Source organism: Rosa chinensis, chromosome 5 (assembly GCF_002994745.2).
Source record: "Rosa chinensis cultivar Old Blush chromosome 5, RchiOBHm-V2, whole genome shotgun sequence".
Lineage (NCBI taxonomy): Eukaryota > Viridiplantae > Streptophyta > Magnoliopsida > Rosales > Rosaceae > Rosa > Rosa chinensis.
This window is the reverse complement of record NC_037092.1, coordinates 40,665,378-40,689,885: the sequence shown is the minus strand read 5'-3', so window position 1 is coordinate 40,689,885 and position 24,508 is coordinate 40,665,378. Positions and strand designations below refer to the sequence as shown.

At 37.0% G+C, this 24,508-nt stretch overlaps 1 protein-coding gene across 2 annotated transcripts; it reads right to left on the bottom strand.

Moving 5' to 3' along the window:
• Nucleotides 1-18,838: 18,838 nt before the first annotated feature.
• LOC112167865 (60S ribosomal protein L7a-2-like) lies at nucleotides 18,839-21,500 on the bottom strand. Of its 2 annotated transcripts, XM_040507478.1 has the most exons (5): nucleotides 20,869-21,500; nucleotides 20,603-20,703; nucleotides 20,046-20,108; nucleotides 19,254-19,353; nucleotides 18,839-19,149 (listed from the first exon to the last, which is right to left on the bottom strand). In XM_040507478.1, the coding sequence occupies exons 2-5, from the start codon at nucleotides 20,690-20,692 to the stop codon at nucleotides 19,145-19,147; spliced, it is 258 nt and encodes an 85-aa protein (XP_040363412.1). In that variant the 5' UTR covers nucleotides 20,693-20,703; nucleotides 20,869-21,500; the 3' UTR covers nucleotides 18,839-19,144. The 2 variants fall into 2 exon arrangements, 1 of the variants encoding a protein (XP_040363412.1); XR_002923974.2 differs by lacking the exons at nucleotides 18,839-19,149; nucleotides 19,254-19,353; nucleotides 20,046-20,108 and adding an exon at nucleotides 20,125-20,432.
• Between the last annotated feature and the right edge of the window lie 3,008 nt (nucleotides 21,501-24,508).

Genomic DNA, 24,508 nt, shown 5'->3' with positions numbered 1-24,508 from the left:
GTAGTTAATTTCTAATAAGGAACGATGACTCACATTAACAGAGAAAACACAGTACCTTTTCCTGAGCCACCTTGTACGTTTGAACCCTTCCCAAACATGTCCTGAGCGGAAGGCATGCTTAACTGTAAACTTAGGTATGTAATTTAAGATGTGTCTTAACTCTAAAGGATGTTGGTTTTGGAGATAAATAACTTTGCTTTCCGATATGCGATATTTATAGCTAATCGAGGGTTGCTAGTAACTGGGGGATTAGTTCAGGAACTTGAGGGCAAACTTTACTACAATGAGTAACCCTAATGCACAGAAAGTTCAATTGCTTTTACGATAGCGAGTTTTATTAATGAACCCAAACGGTCATAACAACCAGTTTTCAAGAGATCAGATATGGTTAGTTATCTGTTTTTCAACAGTCCAATGCAAATTATACAATGCTGCCCGGCTGTTATACAGAATTACACGATTTCTTGAAGAATTGCTTCTCTTAATGGTGCCCGCTTTCTTTCTTATTTCTCATTATTTTCCTTGAGAAGATTAGTTACCTGAATTTCCTTCTGTAATTAACTAACGTTATTAATTGACTTCAAAACCAGTCGGTTTATAAAAATGACCGGAAAATACGGATTAGCCCACGGCTAAACACGAATCCATCCTTGATCAAATCCATACGTACAAGTTAGGAAATTGATTGGGACATACTAACTAATGAGATCTCAAATGACGTACAGAAGAAATGGTGAAGAGCGACCAACCAAAGAGAGTGCAGCAAGTTCTATCTAGTCGACTACCCTTCACAGACCCAGAAAAATATTCATAAAAGACTCGGGAAAATCTACAGTAGTTCTTGTAGGAATTGCTATGCGATTCAGAGGAACTTGCATAACTTTGCTCAGATAAATTCTAAACCGCGTTTAAACCGCATGGTTTGATGGGTCTGAATCTCGTTTTCATTGCCTCCTACTGGTGCGCAGAGCTTGCTTGGTATTGTATATCTGGCCTGCAGATTTCGTGTCCTAATTATTCATTGTTTTCTTATTTATTTTATTTCACTCAGGCAACTCTTGACACCAAGATCGAACAGCTGCATCGTTTCCTTGAATATTCCTAAGGGCATTGGTTTGATAGTCTTCTGTGAAAGCTGTTCCGGGGAAAATATTTGAGGAAATTTTGCACTGATTTTTCAGACTGTGGTTGGATTAGGGATGGCATTTTTTCCCACCCACGGGTACCCGTACCCGCGGGTAATTTTTTCTTTTGGGTATTTGTAAACAGGTAATATCTATAGTTTATGGGTATGGGTAATTACAAAATACCCATATAAAAATAGGTGGGGTATGGGTATACCCGTAGGTACCCAAATTTTACCCAAATACCCATTAAACCACACCTAAATTTTTTTTTTAATTGAGAACTATTATTTTTCAACCAACATATGGGGCATTTTTATAATGTTTTAAAACGCTGAGACGTAGGCCGATGCATTTTTGGGAGAGCCTCAAGAAGGCGTTTGCCTTGAGGCGTAAGGCGTAAGCCTTACGTATAAATGAGCTGTATAACTGTATTTATGTAATCATTAGTCTTATATATAGAACATGTATTGTAACAAAAAAAACATTATAAATTATCATCTATTCATAATAAGTATGTACTAAAACCATATGTAATCTAGTTGATAACAATAGTCAGTCCATAATGTGATAAAGATACAGACCATGATGTGATAAAGATACTGACGAAAGAAAACCGATTTAATCGCCTCTCAATTTCATAGTTCATTATTGGAAGTTAACAAAACTCACAACTAAAATAGAGTCCTAAAAATTAACAAAGCTCACAACATGACCTGCATTTGTGAAATTATTTGCATTAATACAATTGTGTCTCTATTATATCTCTGCAAGACAACCTATTGAAGAACTAATGGTAATATGATTGCACATGATAAAATATCCAATAGATTCAAGCTAGATGGTAGCTTGTAAATCCAATCAAAAATGTCAATTTGTAAATCCCAAATTGCTACATAACGACATACACATAGTACTCTACTCTATCAAACACGTCTTCAACAATCAAAGGGTCACCACTATAGTACAATCACGTGCATGCCACGTGCACCAAAAACAACAATCAAAGATTGAATCAGTTTCTTCTTCTGCATTTTCTTTGTTTTTCTCTAGCAGATACACAAAGCTTTCAGGGGCTCCGGCCGGAACCTCGCCGTCCGGCCATCTCTGGCAGTCGAACCGACGCCAATATCTTCGTCTCGGTGTCGCTGTCCCATCTCCGGTCTTCGTTCATCGAATCGTCAAGTTTGGAGAGCAAATCGACAGTGAGAAGCTTGAAGACTCTGACAGTTTTGCAACAAATTCCGGCGAATCAGTGCCTTTGCGCCTCATCTGTAAAACAGAGGCATTTTTCCGTACGCCTCACGCATATGAAGCCTCAAAGCACGCCTGACGCGCGCCTTTTAATTCATAATTTTCTTATTCTAAAAAACAAAAAACAAAAAACCTATATGGGGTGTTCCAATGACTTTGTGTGGTCTCAGATGAGGATCTAACCGTTGGATCATCGTATAATTGTGAAAAAATGGTTCAAAAGGCAATCCATGAGGATCAGACCGCTGGATCTTCGTATAATTTTGAGATAATGATACTAAGGGCGATCCGTGAGGATCTGACCGTTGGATCATCATATAATTGTGAAAAGACTATTCAAAAGGTGATCCGTGAGGATCTGACCGTTGGATCATCGTATAATTGTGAAAAGATGGTTCAAAAGGCGATCCATGAGGATCCGACTGTTGGATCTTCATATAATTTGGAGAGGATGATCCTAAGGGCGATCCGTGAGGATCCGACCGTTGGATTATCGTATAATTGTGAAAATATGATTCAGAAGGCGATCTATGAGGATCTGACCGTTGGATCTTCGTATAATTTTGAGAGGATGATCTTAAGGGTGATCCGTAAGGATCCGACCGTTGGATCATCGTATAATTGTGAAAAGACGATTCAAAAGGTGATCTGTGAGGATCTGACAGTTGGATCATAGTATAATTGTGAAAAGATCCAAAAGGTGATTTATGAGGATCCGACCGTTGGATCTTCGTATAATTTTGAGAGGATGATCTTAAGGGTGATCCGTGAGGATATGACCGTTGAATCGTAGTATAATTATGAAAAGACGATTCAAAAGGCTATCCGTGAGGATCTGACCGTTGAATCATCGTGTAATTGTGAAAAAACGATTTAAAAGGCGATCCGTGAGGATGGTTCATTTACGAACCAAATTGTATTATTTTACATTTAATCGCCAAGTTGTGAAAATTGTTTTACAGAAATAAATATTTTTTTAAACGTATTGCTTCCTCTTGACTAAACCAACAATTTCTTTCTGAAGTATTTGAAATACTCAATTGACTATTTGAAAATATCCCTAGATGGGGAATGGGGGCGCTTAAATAGTGAATTAAAAAAAAAAAAACGCTGCTCATATTGAAAACAGGTAAATGAGTGGGTATAGGTTAAGTTGGGTACATACCCATACCCGTGAATTATTTGATGGGTATTACTCACAAACTATTATTGGGTGAGTATTACAAGAATCCTTAGTTAGAATGGGATTCCAACTCAGCACCTTTCCTTTTTTTTTTATGAGATTTTGAGAAGAGTTGCTCTTTGGAGAGCACAGTACGACAGTACGATGAAAGTTGTAAGCTGTGTTCGGGGGGGGGGGGGGGGGGGGGGGTGTGTTATTGTCTATTGTCGGCCTCTATGGTAGAATCAGTCGGGGGCCTGAGAGGCAGTAGTTTACCCTGTGGCGGATGTCAGCGGTTCGAGTCCGCTGGATGGCCCAGCTGCACCAAGGAAAAGAATAGAAGAAGCATTTGACTCCTTCATGCATGCTCCACTTGGCTCGGGGGGATATAGCTCAGTTGGTAGAGCTCCGCTCTTGCAATTGGGTCGTTGCGATTGCGGGTTGGATGTCTAATTGTCCAGGCGGTAGTGATAGTATCTTGTACCTGAACCGGTGGCTGATATCTTTTCTTTAGATGTTACATCTAATTGAATCATGAGAATATGATAAGCTCCTTTAAAAATTATTGGAAAACAACCCGTTGTATTTACATTTTACCTGATCTTCGGTTTCGAATCCAAAGCCAATAATGAGGAAACCTTATACTATAAGTAATTTTAAGGCTCTTTGCTTTGCATCTAATTAAACCACATGCTCCACCGCTTGTGAGGGCCCCCGTCAATTCCTTTGAGTTTCATTCTTGCGAACGTACTCCCCAGGCGGGATACTTAACGCGTTAGCTACAGCACTGCACGGGTCGATACGCACAGCGCCTAGTATCCATCGTTTACGGCTAGGACTACTGGGGTATCTAATCCCATTTGTTCCCCTAGCTTTCGTCTCTCAGTGTCAGTGTCGGCCCAGCAGAGTGTGTAACGTTTATCCCCCCCTGTTCCGGTCATGGAATAGATGAAATAAATCACAAAATAGATTTTTGTTCAAGAATGAAATCTTATTGGAACTGTCCAGTTCATCCTTTGGAACCATATCACATCCCGGATCTGATGAAATAGGATGAATTGAGACGGTATTTTGTAAATATGTAATTATCTTGAATATATTAACTATTTCTTTATTTTCCAATCGCCTGGAAGGGACAAAAGAAACATCTTGTTCAATGGGTATGAATGCCAACTCTTGGATGCTGTTCACGCAAGTAAGACTGTCATAAATTGCCCATGAGGTGGACGGCTATATTTTTGTACACGTATTTCTATTTTAAAACGTCTCTGATTCTTAAGGCCTAGCCTAGATTTTATGAAGCATTTTTTAAGGTTTTTGACCATTTAACTTAATTTTAGGGATTTTTTTTTCTATCTCTCTTAGAGAAACTTCAACAGATTCCCTATATTTTGATTTTTCTCTACTTTAGGGAAAAATGAGCCTCTTTTGCTCCAACAGATTCCCTATAACTATCTCTATTTTAGGGAAAGTGAGGAGAGAGAAAACCAAATTCCCTATATTTACAACAGACTCCAAAATTTTAAAGAAGAATATGGAGATTTTATAGATTACTGTAAACTAGGGAATCTGTTGAAGTTGGAGAAGAAAAATAGGCTAAAGGTTTGACTTTTGCTTCTCTATAATATAAAAATTATAGGGAAGCTGTTGGAGTTGCTCTTACATCACTTATTTATTTTTCTTTCTCATTTACACATAATAATTGTAATAAGTTGTTCCCTAGCTAAAATAAGAACTAGTTGAAGACTATCTAATTAATGGTTTAGGACTTTAGAAGACCAACTTTTCGATTACATTCCGGCAAATCACTCATTAGATATTTATATGTGCATGAATAGATCACTTTTGAAATTTTTTTGCCAAATTACTAATCGTTAAGGTACCAAACTCTATTAACTTAATGGACGAACCAAATATGTCAAACATGAACCGTTCATGTTCATAATTGGTAAATCACGATTATGAATGTCTATTTGGTTGAAAATTTTCATAAATGATCTTCACATAATTTTCTAAACATCTAACGGTTGATTTGCCGAAATATAACTGAAAAATGGGTTTAACACAAAAGTCATAAACTAGTCCTCAGTAGAAGGGCTCCGTGTTCCCTAATACCAAATTAATTTTTTTTTTTAAATTTTTTTTAGACTATTTTACTATCACCCCTTTGTCACATAGAAAGAGAAAATAATGAAAGAGAGAGAAGCCATATGAGACTGATAGGAGCATTTTAATGCGACATTTTAACTGTTGTCTCCTCATATTTACTTAGTTATTTCCTTAAATAAATCTTCTTTGTTTAGGAAAGTTTCTATTTCCTATTTTTAGAAAGTTTCCATTTCTTAGCTTTAGAAAGTTTCTATTTTCCATTTTTAGGAAGTTTCTATTTTTAGTAATAGTTTTTATTTTCAGGTCCTTGAAGTAAATGAGCTCAAAAGAGGAAAGAGGAGCTAGAGAACGTTGGAGGGAGCTAAGACATTTCAACCTTAAATGGGGTGAGTGGGCACAATAATCTGGTAATGGGGTAAGTGAGAATTATTTAGGCCAAATTTGGGTATTTGGTCAAGAGCCCTATTCCATAATCCAAGATTTGCTTAAATTTACAAAAAGCCTTACTGTTCGCAAAATTCTTCACAAACCCAGATATAACCGGTAAAGAAATGATTGAATTCCATATTGGCTGTCGATGATCTCTTGCATGATAGATTATACCAAATAGAACAATCACGTGGTTACTGCTTGTCACTTTTCACATGAGAATGAAACCCATGTGTCAAATTAACATCCTCCCATGCATGATTTGATTTGATAGCTCTAATCAAGGATGCAAAACAATACAAGATGAGTAAGTTTTAACAACAAATTTAGCCAAGCAAACACAAGAACACGCACACATCAGCATCTGTTCTTTTAGTAACAAATGACTATCTTCCATGACATAGCCTAAGACTTTCTGCCGATTTTTGTGAATGTCTAAATGAACAGATTAAGCGTCAGCATCTGTTCATTTATTAAGCAAGTCAAATTTCAAACTTGAGATTACTGACGAAAGTGCATGCTTATCTTTATCTGCACAACTTATATATTAACATCGGAAATTAATTACATGTAAAGCATGCAGCAAATAACCTCCAACAAAAGAACTATGCTTTGAAGGGCAATTAATGTACTGCCAAATGCCCACAGACGGCCAAAGCAACTCCTTCAAAAGCAAGGAGAATAATGTAGCTTGGGATGTTCCACAGAAGATGTAGGTAAGCTCCAGCAGCTGAAGCAACAAGTCCCAAAAAGATCTGATGGAAGTGAAAGCAGCCCATCGTTGAAGGAGGTGCAGCCGTCGGAGGCGATGGTAGAAGTGGAGGTTTTTTCTAGTTTTCGGTGGTGGTTCATAGAATCGTAGTGATCACTGGGCAAGCTCCTCCGACCCGATTTACCGGGTAAGCTCCTCCACGGTTCTAACGATTATAGAAGGCTCAACGCTGGGACCGGAATAGGCTTCATGAGATCGGAATCCGGTCTCAACAATTCTAGAAGCTCCTCCACGGCTTCACGGAACCGGAATCGGATTTTGGACAGAGAGAGAGAGAGAGAGACCAGATCGAAGGTAGGAGAGACAAGAGCGACATAATGTAATTCTTTAATTAGGTTAAGGGTAAAATTGTTATTTTATGTTTAAATTCGGTAAATGGGAATAAGAATATGTTGGTGGTGTAAATAGGAATACTTTGACCCAATTTTTTACACTTAGTTTAAGTTGATCTTTGAGTATCACAATTATTCAATTGATAAAGGTATACATATTTAATTTTAGGGTTATTATCATAAATAGTACCTGAACTATACCTCAATCTTATCGATGGTACCTGAATTTCAATTTTGATCACAACTAGTACCCGAACTTTTCGATTTCATTTTAAATAGTACCTAGAGCCACCTCCGGTCACTATTCCAACTAAAAACGGCATGTGAGGCAATCATAGTGATGATTTTTGATGATTTCAATGGTTGCGATCATATATAGTGATGATTTATTGGTAATATACTTGCCTTGAACTTTTTTGTTTCTTTTAGATTTAGCTTTTTTTGCTTGAATAGTGACCGAAGGTGGCCTTAGGTACCATTTAAAATGAAATCGAAAAGTTCGGGTACTGGTTGTAATCAAAATTGAAGTTCAGGTACCATCGATAAAATAGAGGATAAGTTCAGGTACCATTTGTGATAATAACCCTTAATTTTAATCTCGTATAAGAAAAACTAGTCCTAATCTTTTTCTCATTGAACAAGTGCGCGTTAATGTTCTAGAAATTGTATTGGTTTAAACTACTTGCCCATTAATGTAGGACACAACTATATGATGTTATTCTATTATGATACAATTAGTGTATAGACTAATGAAATCTTCTATTTATAAAAAAAAAAAAAAAAAAGGGTCAAGTTGTTCATTAGTTTGCTCTCACATATCTTTGGAGCTTATTTCAACTCAGTAAACACACCAGAATTTCATTTATGTGAACCAAACGAAGATCATATTGAAGACTCTCCCCATTAGTTGAGTTGAATATATATGCAAAATTAAAATTTTAATCGCACATCCTCAACTACTATTAATACACATCTCTATGTTTTTTTTTTTGTTCTTTTATCTCCATAACTTCCTATTTTACAACTGGTAATAACTAAATATACACCTCCATCCATTTAGTGGCAGCTCTACATCCACCACTGCCGCACTCCTTCATTAGCCCACTCTACCTAGCTTCGTCAAAACTCCATCACCCAATTTCCGTAGCACAGGAACTTGGTTCCAAGAACAAAAACCCTCTAGTCTGAAGGGCAAGGGAAAAAATTGTAGTTTTATTTTCTTTTTAGACTTAGCCTATTTACTATGTTATTTAGTTGTTGACCACCCGACCCAAAATTGTCTAGATCTAAAAGAATTTCAAAATTCAGTCAGATGCCGATTAGTCCTTGGCGTCAACCTCCGGATCTCCCACTCTCCTCGGTCTCTAGTCTCTGGCTTTCTCACTCGATGGTTACCTCATTTATATTTTGGTGTCGCTATCGGTCCTTTTCCATAGAAAATGAATCCGGGATAACCAAGCCTACTGCATGGTTATATTACTTTTCTTTTTCTTCTTTTGTTTTTGCTACAGCCGAATCTAGAGATTTAAAGAAAATATTAATTCTCAATTTTATTTTAATTTTCCAAATGTTTGTTCTCAATATGGAGGAAGATAGTTTCGGTATACATGTCTTTTTTGCTTGCAAGTCTGATTTTGCCTATTATTTTTCCTGCAAAAATCACTTTGTATTGGGTCTACTGGCCTGCATGTCCGTTTTGGTCCAATTTCTGAAATATTTGGTTGATCACTTATTTTGAAATTATTGTTCTCCGATGCTATGAGTCACTTAATAGCAAAAGTCTGAATCATACTCTAACTATCCATGAGCAAAGAAATCAGATTTCATGTATGAGAAAATCTGAGCATGAGGGAGTTGTAGTGATTAATTTGTAATGGAGTATAAATGGTGATTTAATTAATATATTAGGGCAGCATTTAGACATTAAAGTTTGATTACATTGTACCTATCAGTGGTTCTAAAGGTGAATGATATTGGGTTAATTTTGTTTCCTTTGTACGCACTTGTTTTATAGAAGATTTAGGTTATAATTTTGGTTGTTTTTATTGGACACATATGCTATAAACTTTGATTGGTAGAGAACTTTGTTATTCAGCTTATCATTAGAATTGGGTTTCGTATTTATTTTTAGGGATGCAGCCTCAGGAGTACACTCTGCAGAATTGGGGCTGTTGCCATACATGTCATGAAATCGAGGTATCATGGTGTAGTGCATGTCACCTATAGGAAACATTATATTTATATTAAAGAATGAAGTGTAGTAAATAAAAATTCTTATTGTGGTTTCTTTCCAATAATCTGTGTTTGAATCCTCAGTAAATTTTTTGGACCACCGTCTTTGTTTATCTGAGATTTTGTCTCTTTAGATGTTTCGAGTTTGACTATGATTTCTTTCTTAGAAGTACTTCTTTCCTAATGCACTACGCTTGCATTTATGTTCCTCTAAGTTGTTTTTATTTGGGTCACCCCACCGACTGAAACTCTCTCTCTCCATAGAAAACCCCCGAAAGAAGGTTTCCTCTTTCCTCCCCTTCTCTTGCCAGATCTTGATCAATGTTTTGATCAGGATTCTTGGCTTGAGATTGGGGGAGGCTTTCCCTTCCGTTTTTCCTTTTGCTTCTGTTAGTTTCGGTTTTCTTTTTGGTTTTCCCTCTCTCATTTTGTCCATGCCCACCGTGTTGGGTGGTTTTGCTCGGAGCACGTCTCCGTTTTGGATCTGTTCGATATTTCTTGGTTTCGATCTTCCACTTTTCAGTTTCATCGGTACTCACCCTTTTCATTCCACTGTTATTGTCTTCTGCTGTGGTTCGTTTAAGTGGGGTTTGCCCACTAGTGCTCTTGGTGAAGCAACAAGGGTTTGTGTATCTTCGGATGCCAATCTCTTAGCTCTCATCTGTTCTTTTCATCCGGTTTACCCGGACTCCTTTCATCCGGTTTATCCGGTTGTTGTTCCTCTGGTTTCTTGGCGGAAGAATTTCGGTGTGGTGACGATGATGATTTCGGTGATTTCTGGATCTCTGGAGGCTGGTAACCCCGAATTCGATATGGGTCTTCCCCGATCTTTTGTGTTGGAAGATTTCTGCTGCTGTTTCCCTCGCCGTGGAGTAGTGGTGGTGCTTCTTGCCGATCTGATTGCTGCTGGTGGTGTGGTGGTCCGACTTTGGGCCGATCTCTGTTCTTGTTTCTTTTATGTTGGGCTTTTGGGCCTGTGTATCCATGCTAGGAGGCCTGTTGGCACAGGCCTCCTATGTACTCGTACTGTTTACTAAATGAAAGTTCTGTTGACAAAAAAAGTTGTTTTTATTTGATATGCCTAATGAAGGGGGCCTGGTCCTGCAATTATATTAGTGTAGTAATTGAAGTACTTTGATTTTTTTTTTATTGTAATGTATATATTTTTCCCTTGATTTTCGTATCATCTGTCTATACTTATCAACTGATGAAAATTTGCTATTTTGTGGTTTCAAATTGCAGGTTATGATGAATACCATAAAACTTGCTTCCAAAAGTACATTGGAAAGGAAACTTGAAAACTAATGATCACTCCTTTTATTACTCTCTTATGTGCCTTATTGGAGTCATAAGCAGGTGTGTGATCGATTTGTCAGTTTGTAATTTGGCCATGTATAGCTAAAAAATATCATCTCCTTCATATTCTTTTTTGAGTGTTCTACATTGTGAACTTTATTCTTTAGAAAATTATGCAGCGGTATCTTCATCATATTTGCTTTTTGATTGAGGTCACAACCCTCTTTTTGATCTTTTTTCTTGGATATGTAGAAAAAGCTAATAAGCATTGTTGCTTCTGACAGATTTGGCCCCTATTGTTGTTCATGTGACAGGTCTTTTTGTTTATGGTCCAATTTGCACTGGGCGATTGTGTTCATTCTGGTTGAAGGTAATATACTTGTGGATTATTGTTTCATCCATCTTTGCTTTGTTTTCTGACTGTGGTGTAAAATTTGCACTTAATGTGTTCATTTTATGTTTTCTCCTTTCTGGTACTCTTTTAGCTGTAGAATGTGCACGAAATGCTTCTGATGGTACCTTGGTGCATTCTTTGATGGGTCACAGTGAATCTGCAAGTAGTCTGGGATGTGAGTTTCCAAATTCCTTATTCTACTTGGAATTTTTCATAAGTTTTCTGTTCTTGAATGTTTAACTTGGGATATGTGTGCCTGTGTGGTTATGTATTTTGCCAATGTTGCAAATGATTTTCAATGATTTCTTACTGTACTTCTATACACTCGTTAATGCTTTGATGAGATCAACTCCCCATCCTCTAATACTTTTATTGCTGTGATATTCTTTTTTTCTGAAGTGTAGGTACCTATTCAATTTTCAATTGCTTTGAAGGGTTGCACTTGCAGGTATGAGTCATTATACTTTCCTACATGGGGTGGCTTCTTTACCATAAGTTATTATGCTTTTCTACATGGGGTGGCTTCTTTATCACAAGTTATTATGCTTTTGTAATTTGGGGCACTTAGAATTAGACTAATATTTTGTTTTCTTTTTAAGATTTGGTTTAGTATGCAAACAAATGGTGACAGGGTTGTACTCGGTGTTGTGTATATTCACACATAAGTCTATATATAGCCTACTAAGTGTTTAACATTTTACAGGCGGACTTGAAAAGTTGGACAGAGCTAAAGACCAGAGAGGGTCTTCATAGAGCGCAAAGTACTAGTACTCTGTAACTTATTGTTTAATTTCAGATGTTCGGTATACTTGGAATCACTAAATGTATTTTAGTGTTAATTATTTTGTTATTATCAATAGTGTGTGTAACCATGTATTGTGGAATGCTATAATATGATGACCAGGAAGAAAAAAGGAAAAAGAAGAGAATCTCTAGTGTGGGGCCATATTTATGAAGAAAAAAAATGGCACCACCTTTTAAAAAAATTATTTGGTGCACGTTTCTCACCATTCAAAGAGTTGCTAAGTGAAGCGGTACTACATTACATTGTTGTGGTTGGTTAGGTACTAAAGCTTAAGAGGGAACGCGCCCTACGCGCGCAGACGAAAAGGAAAATCCGGAGTGTTTTGTTTCTCTCCTGGCCGAGCGCTACTGGCGATTGCCTTTGCTTTCCGGCCCGGGAGGGGATGCTGTTGCTGGTTAGTGGCGGGCTTTTAGGGCAGAGTCGCGGTCCAGGGGAGGAGGGTGGGTTCTTGACTTCGGGTTGGGTGGATCTCTCTATTCGCCCCTCTCTGATTAGGGACAATGGAGATTGTTGGGATGCAGCAACTTGCTTCTGGCCGGCTGTGGGAGATGGCATCATCGAAGGAGAGATATGGGTTATGGTGGATGCGGGCATCTCGTGGCAGAAGGGATCCCTGTTTGGATCTGTTTCTATCGTGATCCTGGATCTGATTGTGTTGTCAATTGGGTGTAGAATCAGTATGCATATTGGCAAGGTGGAGCGACGGTACTAGGAAGCGGCGAGGCCTTGGGGTGGTGTTGATGGTGCTTGCCGACGGCGGGATTGGGTTTCTGCATTGGTGGATTGCTGCTCGGGGAAGTGGGTGTTGGGCCGGGCCCCTGTTGTTGGGCCTTGCTGGTGTGGCTTGGTTTCTTTTTGTTTTGGTTTTAGTTGTGTTTTAAGTAGGGTTTTCTATTTGGTTTGGTCAGGTTTAATAAGTCCCTACTCTTCTGAGCTAGGGTTGGTCTCCTACTTTGTTAAGATAGGAGGTGGTCTAGGTGGTCTGCCATGTAAATGGTGTCATTCCCGAGGATGAGAATGATTGTGTTCAACTCTGGTTTACTTTTGTTGTCCATTTGCTGGTATGCGATCCTTTACACGTGGTCTAGTACTTTCGGACATGGTGTTGAAGAGGACGCTGCCTTCTTTGCGGTTGATTATATGGTTTTACTGGAATTTTCGGGTTCAAATGCTTAAAGTAGCCTTGGAATTAAGAGTTTGGTGGTTAGAGTTTGGGCCCTTTGGCCTAATGGTCTCTGTAACCGCGGTTTCTTGGGGTTTAGGTTCATGTCGCCCCCAATGTAAACTTGATTGATTAATGGATATCTTCTGTTCTAAAAAAAAAACAAAAAAGAGTTGCTAAGTGAAGACATAAATGGTGTTAAAGATGACGTGGCACTTGATAAAAGTAATGTGAGGGGGCGATGTGACAACCATGTCAGTTTGATAAAAGTTTTCCCACAGTATTGGTGCCCTATGTTGCTCTAAAGGAAACTAGAACAAAGGGCACTCTCAAGTTATGGGTGGTTGCATAGTGGCTAATGAAGATTTTGGTGGCTTTTGTGAACAATGAGTACCCTTAATGGAGGGTGTCCTTTGGCCAATTTTGTAGTAGTGAGCCTATAATTAGAGGGGAAGATTTAATTGTTCTGATTCATGGTTTATGGAGATGCAATATTGCAGCGACCAAAATGTTGTTAGTAAGAAAATTAAAGAACAGAAGCAACTGTGAATCGTACGTCTACTGAACAATTAATTAAGAAACAATCTAAATCCTCAACTACAGCAATATCATTTATGAACAAGATCAAATAATATATTACATGTATTATTTCTTATTGCATAGTACAACAGAAAGCAAAAATTGAATAGAGAAACATTAATTTCCATAATGAATAAAAACAATCGTATTATTTCTTATTATACTTGGGGCTCATTTGTTAACTACATACCTTCTTCTTTTGGTAGTTTCTTCCGAAGCTTGGAGGCCAAATGGAGATTGATGAATGGTAAATACGAAGGAAAAGAATACCGGAAGAAAAATGGTATCAAATGAGCCCTTTAGTTAATATATATGTATTATGACTATTATCAACATATGAAACAGAAGCACAAAAAGCTAGCTTGTGCACAATACGTCATTTGATTTGCTTATTTCCCTTTGTTGTTAACTAAACAATCTTTAGTAGTTTGCTGAGTAGCCACGGACTTACTAGCTGGTGGATTTGAATTTGTTTCGGGTTCCCTGCGCCCAAAAATGGCACGGCCAGTGGGTTGAGAAGAAGTAGATGGATTTGAATTTGATTCGGGTTCCCTGCGCCCAAAAATGGCACGGCCAGTGGGTTGAGAAGAAGTAGAACCAGAAGACATGATAAATGGCTTGCTGCTTTATCTTGTATGAATGATATCTTAGAACTTATGGCTTATACACAGGTCACATATGTCTATATATAGTTGAGGAAGTGAGTTGCTTGGTGTACAATTTTGGTTTGGGAAATTAAAGGGATGTTGTGTTGGGATTAGGGAGAACTTTACCATGGATAGATTAAACTTGATAAGTAAACATTCAAAACAAAAAAAAAAGAAATTTACCAAGAAAATTTCGGTAATCGTCTGTTAACTCAAACATAACCATGAACTATGACAGCAAGTTCATGTTGTGTAGTTTAAAAGAACTTGTTGCTGAAAATTGGGGTATGGAAACAAGTAACCCTAATGTCAAAGCAACACTATTTCCAGTTAGTTTCATTTTCTATGACGGGTTTATTATGGAACTGAACCAACCTTCTTTCTGACCTTGGATAGACATACAACTCTTGTACAAAGCTAGGACTTGTATTATTTTAAACAGATTATAGCTTCTTGTTCTTCTTTTCTTTACAAACTTGCTGCATCGCAGCATACTTAGAAATTGAAATTTCCTTCTCTGCCGGCTGTTATACAGAATTACATGATTTCTTGAAGAATTGCTTCTCTTAGTGGTGCCCGCTTTCCTTCTTATTTCTCATTGTTTTCCTTGAGAAGATTAGTTATTTGAATTTCCTTCTGTAATTAACTAACGTTATTAATTAATTGACTTCAAAACCAGTCGGTTGATAAAGATGACCAGAAAATACCCACAGCTGCACTGCACACGAATCCATCCTTGATCAAATCCATACGTACAAGCTAGGAAATTGATTGGGACATACTAACTAATGAGATCTCACATGACGTACAGAAGAAATGGTGAAGAGCGACAGACCAAAGAGAGTGCAGCAAGTTCTATCTACTTGACCATTCACAGACCCCAGAAACAAATTCACAGAAGACTGGGGAAAATCTATAGTAGTTCCTGCAGGAATTGCTATTGCAGGAACTACTATGCGATTCAGAGGAACTTGCATAACTTCACTCTGACAAATTCTAAACCGCGTTTAAACCAAAGGTTTGACGGGTCTGAGTCCCATCTTCATTGCCACCTTCTGGTACACGTAGCTTAATTGCTTGGTATTATATCTTTGGCCTGTAGATTTCGTTCCCAATTCTTTGTTTTCTCATTAGGTACTTTATTTCATTTGGGCAACTCTTGAGACCAAGATAGAAATCCCGCGTCGTTTCCTTGCAGATTTCTGAGGGTATTAGTTTCATAGTCTTCTGTTAAAGCTGTTTCGGGGAAATATTTGAGGACATTCGTTCTACACCAATTTTTTCAGGCAGTGGTTGGGTGCTGTTCACACAAGCAGGACCGTCATAAACTGCCTAATGAGGTGGAGCGCTAGACTATTGTACACGTATTTCATTTTTCAAAAGTCTTCATTTCTCAAGGGCAAGTGGTTAGTGGGCTTGGGCCTCATGCTTAGGATAGCTGCCTAACATTCATATAAGTGATTCTTACGATTAGTTAAGTGAATTTCCAAGTGCCGCAATTAGTGCATTGACGAAGGTATACATATTTAATTTTAATCTTGTATAAGAAGACTGGTCATGATTTTCCTTGCTGAATAAATGTGCGTCAATATTCTAGTGAATGGTAATAGTTATGTCTAAATTACTTGCCCATTAATGTAGGACACAACTATATGATGTTATTCTATGTATCATTCAATTTGTCTATGGACTAATGAAATATTCTGTTTATTTAAAAAAAAAAAAAAAAAAAAAAAAGCTCAAGTTTCCCATTATTTTGCTCCTAGTCTCCCACGAACTCTTGGAGTTTATATCAACTCAACTAATGGGGAGAGTCTTCAATAAGGTCTTTGTTTGGTTCATGAAAATGAAATTCTGGTATGTTTAATGAGTTAAATATATATGCAAAATGAAAATTTTAATCGCACATCTTGAACTACTATTTAATACACATCTCTATGTTTTTTTTCTTTTCTTTTTTGTTCGTTTATCTCCATAACTTCCTATATTACCGCTGGTGATAACTAAATATACACCTCCATCCATTTAATGGCAGCTCTGCATCCACCACCACCATACTCCTTCATCAGTCCACTCTACCAAACTTTCTCATAAACTCACAACTCCATCACTCAATTTCCGTAATTTGTGGTTTAATTGTCTAGGAAAATGAAATACTGAGACAACACATCAAGCAAAAAGAAAAGCGAAGAATCAGGATCATAGCTCGTAATTGAAGACACCAATCGAGCACCTCCATCTTAATTCAATAATTCATCAAGCTTGTGTCACAATAATATAGCAATATATATATATATATACACACACACACACACACTTGTGTCACAATAATATAGCAATATATATATATATATATGATTAATTTCCTTTTGTGCTCAATAATATAGCAATATATATATATATATATGATTAATTTCCTTTTGTGCTCAATTTGGATCCAAGTTGAAAAAAGAACAAATTTGTGCCTCAGTTACTTTGACGAAATCATTATCTTACCTTTCGTGCTCTAAACCTCATCCTTCTTTCTCAATTTGTGAGTAAAGTTTACATGGAAATTGAGTTCTTATGTTTTCATTGCTTGTAGAAATTAATTCCCAAACATTACTTTTCCATTATTGAGAATGCATATCTTTTTATTGAAATTGTGATAGTCATGCAATAATAGGCCATTCTGTAATGATTGACACGTTCTTTATTAAATTGGTATTGTAACATGAATTTTATTGTCACTAAGTATATTATAGAAAATTTATTGTTTGACAATAAGAAATAAAATTGAAATTCATATCACCACTTTCATCTCTCATTAATCTATATATGCAGTTGCAAGAAAGGTTATGTATCAAAATTCATCATTGTCAAAAGTAATGGCAGAGATCCTATTCATGTCCAAAACAAACCCAAAATACATTAAATTTGTACAAATAACTTTTCTATTTTCTTGTACTAGACTATTGGTTGTTCTTGTTGCTACTGTATTTCTTTGGTTGGCGATCTTTTAAGTCGGCCTGTAATGTGCCCAATTGAGAAGCATGTACCTATATAGGAACCTGATCTGGTTAATGAAGTTGTTATGACTAGCTTCCTCTCCAAAGAAGCTGAAGGTATTGTTGCCAGAACTGCTGAACAAATATGCAGATGTGCCTACAAAGAAGCTGAGGCTGCCGGATTCACTACAAAGTTCTCTGCTAAGTCTCTTGGCATGATCAAGGCTCCATGAAGCCTTTTGGTGACTAAGGAAGCTGTACATGAGGAGAAAGTTGAACCAAAGAAGAAAAGGGGCACACCGCCACTTGGTTCCAAGAACAAAAACCCCACCAAGTCAAAGAAGGTAGCTGAAGCACAGGAAATTTCCCTAGCTTATCTTACAAAGCCTCATAGCCCTAGTTTGAAGGGCAAGGAGAAAATTGAAGTTTTATTTTCTTTTTAACTTAACCTATTTATTATGTTATTTCCTAGTTCATAGGCTAATTTTAATAAGTGAACATTTGATGTTTTAATGAGTGTTGCCTTTTATATGTCACTTTTCTTATTTGCTTGTGTTCATGACAATAAAAAGATATGTAATGTGTCACTCTGGTTTAAGTTAAATGAGAAATCATTGTGATTTGATTAAAAAAAAAAAAAAAGTCAGCAAGTAATTAGTGAGGAAGAAATAACTGTTCTGGTTCACGGTTTAGGGAGATGTCCCCCTGTGCAGCGACCAACATTTTGTTAGTTAGAAAATTAAAGAACAGCAACAACTTTGAATCGTCTACTAGACAATCAATTAAGAAACAATCTAAATCCTCAAGTACAGCAACATCGTATATGAACAAGATTGCATAGTACAACTGAAAGCAAAAATTAAATAGAGAACATTAATTTCTACAATGAATAAAAACAATCGTATTATTATACTTAGGGCCCATTTGGTAACTACTTTCCTCTTTTGGTAGTTTCTTTGTACCAAATGGAGATTGATGATAGAAATGGTAAATGTGAAGGAAAAGAATACCACAAAGAAAAATTGTGTCAAATGAGCCCTTCAGTTGCTGTGCATTATCAACACTAGCCTTTCTGCACGCGCGTGCGAGAGTTCATTCCATTTGAGTGGGAATGAAAAGGATTGAATAGCTATTTTGCAGTTAAATTTAATGTGCTTGGGAAGAACAAAAATGTTGGCGCAGGCATTATACATAGACTTTTCCTCTTATGGGACAGAAAACAAATGAAAGGAAGATTGCGAATATTTGAAAGCATGTTTGTGATTGCCTCTAACTTTTCCATGAAAAAATTAATTCAAAAGATATATAATTTGACCTCGTAGATCATAGACCGAAATGAGGAAAATCAAATAGCATACATATATATTAATTTTTCAATAGATGCGGCCATCTTGAGTTGCTTCTTTCTCTACAGCGTAGTTTTCTCCCCGCCTTCTAAATTTCCTTGCTACTTTGCCGAAGTGTTCTCCTCAGACTCATTTTCACTCTCTTTTGCTTTTTCTTCCTTAATTTCTTCTTACATTATGGAGCCATGCCTAAATAGTTGCACTTGATAATAAAAGTGTCAAGATTTAAAAATGAAAAAGGAAAACAAATTGAACATACTGAAAATTTACAAAAACTGTATTTAAGAAAGGGAAATAAAACCTCTGCTGTTGGTATGAATAAACTTAACAATCACAAAATTCAAGTAGCAAAATCCAAGTGAAACAAAATACAGCAAGGATGAAAATCAAGTCATTCTTTAAGCAGCTTATTTTGTGAGGAGCCTTTCCCTCGCCTTAGTTTTGGCCTGGGATTTGGAACCGACGATGCTGCCACCCCCACTTTTTCCTGTATTCCTCATACTTGTCATTAAAGTTACCCTACATTGCAAGTGAAACACAAAATAAGTTTGAAGCTAATAATATAGCACTCTCGAACAACTTCAACAGATTGTCATCAAATCTTCCATTTTATTCTAACCCACCTTTATTAATTGCTTCTAGGACCTTGCTGAACTCCATCTTATCTTCATTCTTGATCGTTGTCGAGCACAAAACCGAAGCAGCAGTATTGTAATAGGCAATCTGATAGTAAAATTCATAAAGGAACTTGAAGCTTCCACTAAACTTTTCCTTGCATCTTCACTCAAGCTTACGATTTCACTCGTCCGCACGAAAAAAAAAAAAGAATTAAAAAAAAAAAAAAGAGTACATTACTGATACAATGAAATTTAGATGAGTAAATTCAGTCTAAAAGAAAATTAAACTTAATATCAAGCTCTTTCATGGCAAGAATCTAAACTAACCACAAACCCATAGATCACTTAATCCTAGTACATCAGTTTACCTCAACAAAAAAGGGTGGATTCTACAAACTGAAGTTCGAAAGTCACTTCTTGCAATCCACCCAAGAATAATAAAAATTTCAAGCATTGTGTTTAACCAAACAAATTATGCTATGTTGAAACACTTTTGACTAAAATTCAAAACTAAAGAATTGATATCATATTATACATCTATTGATCGTGTAATGAAACAATAGGAAGCAAATTCAAAATCCAAAACTAAAATTGATGACAATATGAAGCCTATTACACGTCTGCTGCCAAAGTTAAGCAAAAAAAAAAAAAAAAAAAACCGAAAGTAATACAAATCTATAGGAAAGTATAATATTGCAGTTAATACGGTTGAAAAGGAAATCCGTACAAAGAGCCATTTATAGAACAGATGAAAAAAATCAAAGATTATGTAACCAAAAAAGAAAATCAAAGATTTACCATTCCTGGATGCAGTCTGTGTCTTAAGAGTTCAGAATCGATCTCAAATAGTACCTGCTCTGCCTGAAAGCGACGAAAAACAAAACAAAAACTATGATATCACTTGAGACTGATTTTCCAAATAACTCAAGGTTATGCAAACTCATTTTCACTCTCTTTTGCTTTTTCTTCCTTGATCACCCCATTTACCTAAAACTTCAGGTCATATAACTCTGCTTACAAAAACAAATCAAATTGCCCAGGTGGAATTCAGGCCATCTTTCAAAATGGCAATCAACCAAAATTGAGATCCATGTGCTAAATCCATGAGATCAGATATTAGATGGAAAGAGAGTTGGTCTTATCCTTAATCAGAGAAGAGAGAGTAGCTATCTTTGCTGTAGAGAACTGGGGAATAAAGGAAGTTGTTAGTACGCGACCTTTTTTTAAACCACAAAATCATCATCCAAAACATCAGTAGCCTATTCATCAAAGAAAACAGCAATCTGCCAATCACATACATCCCAACTTATCTTTTTAAAGATTAAACAAAATTAAACTCAAAGCAATGAACTCACCTGTTCTGAACCCCTATAATTCCAAATCTTCAACACCTTAACCCAAAGCCCTTGATTATTCGGCTCGAACTTTAATTTGCAATTTTGCATAAAGATGACCCCTGAAACATTAAAAAATACGACAAAATTAATCCAACCCTTTCCTCCAGATCAATTGCAATACCACACGAAAAAAGTAAAAACCCAATTAAAAAGTAACAGCAACAGAAAAACTGGGAGTTGTAGACTAAGCAAAAGTAAGTTGGAATTCACGTACATAAACCTACCTGACTTGTTTCCTTCTTCAGTTGCCTGATTTCTCTTCTGTTTTCATCGTTTGATTTTCTTCTTTTTCTTTTTCTGGGTTGATCATCCACTTTCCCCCTTTTATAGTCGGTAAATTGTGGTGAGTGTCCGTCGATAACTCCCACGTTCGTGTTCAGAACTTCATATCGTGCCGACCCACGTCTATCTGGCGAAGTATGGAGTTCCAAGTATGGCGAAGTGGGTGAGTTCGTGCGTACCCACATCTATCCGTCCCGTATAAAAGTGTTTCCGTCTCTTTTTTACGGTAATAGCCCCAGCGTTTGTGTGTCAGAGACTGGTGAAGTATGGGTAAATTTGGAAGTTTATAATTTGGTGAAGCTTTTGGACGCTTCGCTTTATTGTAGTAGAGATATGAAACAGAAGCACAAAAAGCTAGCTTAAAAACTGGGGCACATTACGTCATTTGATTTGCTTATCTCCCTTTGTTTTTTGCTAGACAAGCTTGAGCAGTTGGCTGAGTAGCCACAGGCTGACTAACTGGTGGATTTGAATTTGATCCGAGTTCCTTGCGCCAAATAGCTTCACGGACACTGGGTTGAGAAGAAGCAGAACCAGAAGACATGATAAATGGTTTGCTGCTTTATCTTGTATGAATGATGTCTTAGAACTTATGGCTTATACCTAGGTCACATATGTCTCTATATATAGAGTTGAGGGAGTGAGTTGCTTGCGTACATTTTTGAGTTTGGGAAATTTAAGAGATGTTGTGTTGGGATTAGGGAGAACCTTACCATGGATGGATCAACTTGAAAAGTAAACATTCAAAACAAAACATGAATGATGACAGCAAGTTCATGTTGTGTAGTTTACAAGAACTTGATGTTGAGAATTGGGGTATGGAAACAAGTAATTAACCCTAATGTCAAAGCAACACTATTTCCAATTAGTTTCGTTTTCTATGAAGAGTTTATGATGGAATTGAACCAACTTTTCGTACCAAAGAGTTTTGTGGTTTGGTGTTCAGAGAATAAGTGGGTTTGAATGGTATGTGATTGCTTCTCCCAAATCACACATTCCTGGATAAGGAAAAGAAACTTTTGGCTGATTATGGTTTTACTTCACGAAGGTTTCTTTCTTGTATGTTTTTATATTAGGAGTTTGATCTTTGATCTGAAGTGGCTTCTGTAAATAAATGTTATTGACTTTGAAAACCATCGAAGAAGATGAACAGAAATCAGGGATAGGTATGTGGATCAGAAGATGTATATGATCAAATTACAGAAGAAATAATCAAACTTAACGGATCAACAATTAATTCTGGTCGACCATGCAGGCATTTTCTTATTATCTTCTGAGAAACAGTCGGACATGGCATGCCAGCTGCACAGATCGATGACCAAACAAACAGAGCTAGAGAGATTGAGGCACAAGGAATCGACGTGTACAAGTTATATATGTAGCTTACTGCATCCAGTTCTGCGAAAATATCCCCAAAGCAAAAAATTGAACCAGCAATGTCGGCAATGAACCCAACCAATTGTGACCCTGTTGGCTTTAGGGGAAATATATGAGCAATACGGCAGCAGTTTTTTCAACAGTCGAAATTTTCTATCCCTCTTTCCTTTTTCTTTTTCTTTTTTTTCCCTTAGTTTTTCTTCGGTAAATGTAGTAATATGGATCTAATTAAAAGATTGCTCTCAAATGTGGTTCGACTAAGACCTACGGATGGGTATTTTAGCCCGAAAGCCCGGCCCTTGTTACGGCCCTACCTAAGTGGTCTGGTTTTTCTGAAAATTTGAGTGTTTTAAAAAAGGGAGGTCATATTCATATTTTCAAAATTGATATTTAGACCTCCCCATTTAATAGGCATTCAACTTACTTTTACAAATAACCAATATGTCTCCCTAATTTTTTCAAAATGCTCATCATCTTATGAAATCAATAAAAGCCTTTAATTTTTAAGAGGCTCTATTCATACCTTCAAAATCGATAGTTGCCTCTTAATTTTTTAAAATTTTGCAATCCTATTTTACATTTGATACGAGAGCTGAAAAAAAAAAAAAATAAACTTCAGGTGGTAGTCGTTCCTCTATGCTACTTTTATATATCTCTCTCTCGCAAATACAAGGCATGGCGATTTCCCAAGTTTTTCAATTTCAATACCGTGAGCAATTTTTTCTTTTGATTGAAGTGAAGTGTGTCAACATGGAGTCGTGTATGGTTTTCAGGTTAAGAATTGATTTGTGGGCATTGAAGTCGAGTAACAGAACTGTGGGGTGAAAATTTTGGGATTAGTTTTAAAAACTCAATAAGAAGGTATCTCATCGAGAATACCAAAGAGGTGATATCTCGTTTAGGAAAAGATATCTTGTTGAGTAATAATAGAACCCATCGAGGAAGATCTTGATAAGGCAAATTCCATTGAGGTCAGATTGGAATTCATCGAGGAAGATCTCGACAAGGTACCCTTTGAAGAGGATCTCAATAAAGTAAAATCCTTCGAGGAGGATTTCAATGAGGTGACCAATTTCTTGACCGCCAAAGGTTTCACTCCCGCTCCAGTCCAAAGAAGCAGGTGATAAAATTTTCTATTGATTTTCAAAAATTCAATGTCAAATCCCTTTACTGATGTATATTTTAGAGTTTATGTTGGAGGAGAAAGTTTTCTCCAAGTTGAAGACTACTATTGTTCATAGAGGTAAGAAGAGACTTATGTTTCCCTCTTTCGTGTCTTTATTGGTAATTTTGACATGAGTTGACAAAGTAAACTATTACTTAGAAAAAGAAAGAGATCCAAATACCAAGTTTAAAGGTATGACGGGGCGGAACTAAAATTTAACTTTTAGGGGGTCCAAACATAAGGTATTAATCAGACAACCGAATTATTATAACATAATTTGAAAGTCAAAAATCTATTAGTATCGTACAGCTTATTTTGACTCGCTATAAATTATCTCGAGAGGTTGACAGCAATGATAGGGTTCCTTGGTAGCGTTCTGGCAATTTTGGGCGGAGGGTTTGGATTTTCTGCTATCTCTGTCTACCTTGTGGATGACGGCGGCGGTGGAAGGTTTCTTTATTGCTAAAAGGGTGGGGTGATAGGAACGAAATTGCTCCTTGTTCCTTTGGTTGTCTTTGCTGGTGAAGGCTGGTGGCACGCTTGGAACTGCTGCCCAGATCGAGAGGTTCGGGTACTGACCCTTGGTGGCACGTCGGCTACTATTGTTACTGACGATGGAGAGGTTGCGGTTAGATTTGCAGCTGGGGGGTACCGTTAATCTCAAGTAACTGGCTATGTCATTAGCCATGTCACAGTCATAAATATGACACTGAACATATAACTGTCAAAGTCATTGATCAAGTAACTGTCAATCACATGCCACTTGTCAAGTCACTAGTAAAGTCACTGTTATATCCATGTCATTGGTCAGGTCACATTGCATGTCATTGACCATGTCCCTGTTATGCACATGTCATTAACCAAATCACTGGCTAGGTTCCTAGTTAGTGCCAACTCACTGTTAATCTCAAGTCACTGGCTATTTCACTGGCCGTGTCACAGTCATGAACATGTCATTGATCATGTAACTATCAAAGTCACTGATGATCTTCTCATTTTCACAATTTTGTATAGGTTATACAAACAGGACACATGGGCCG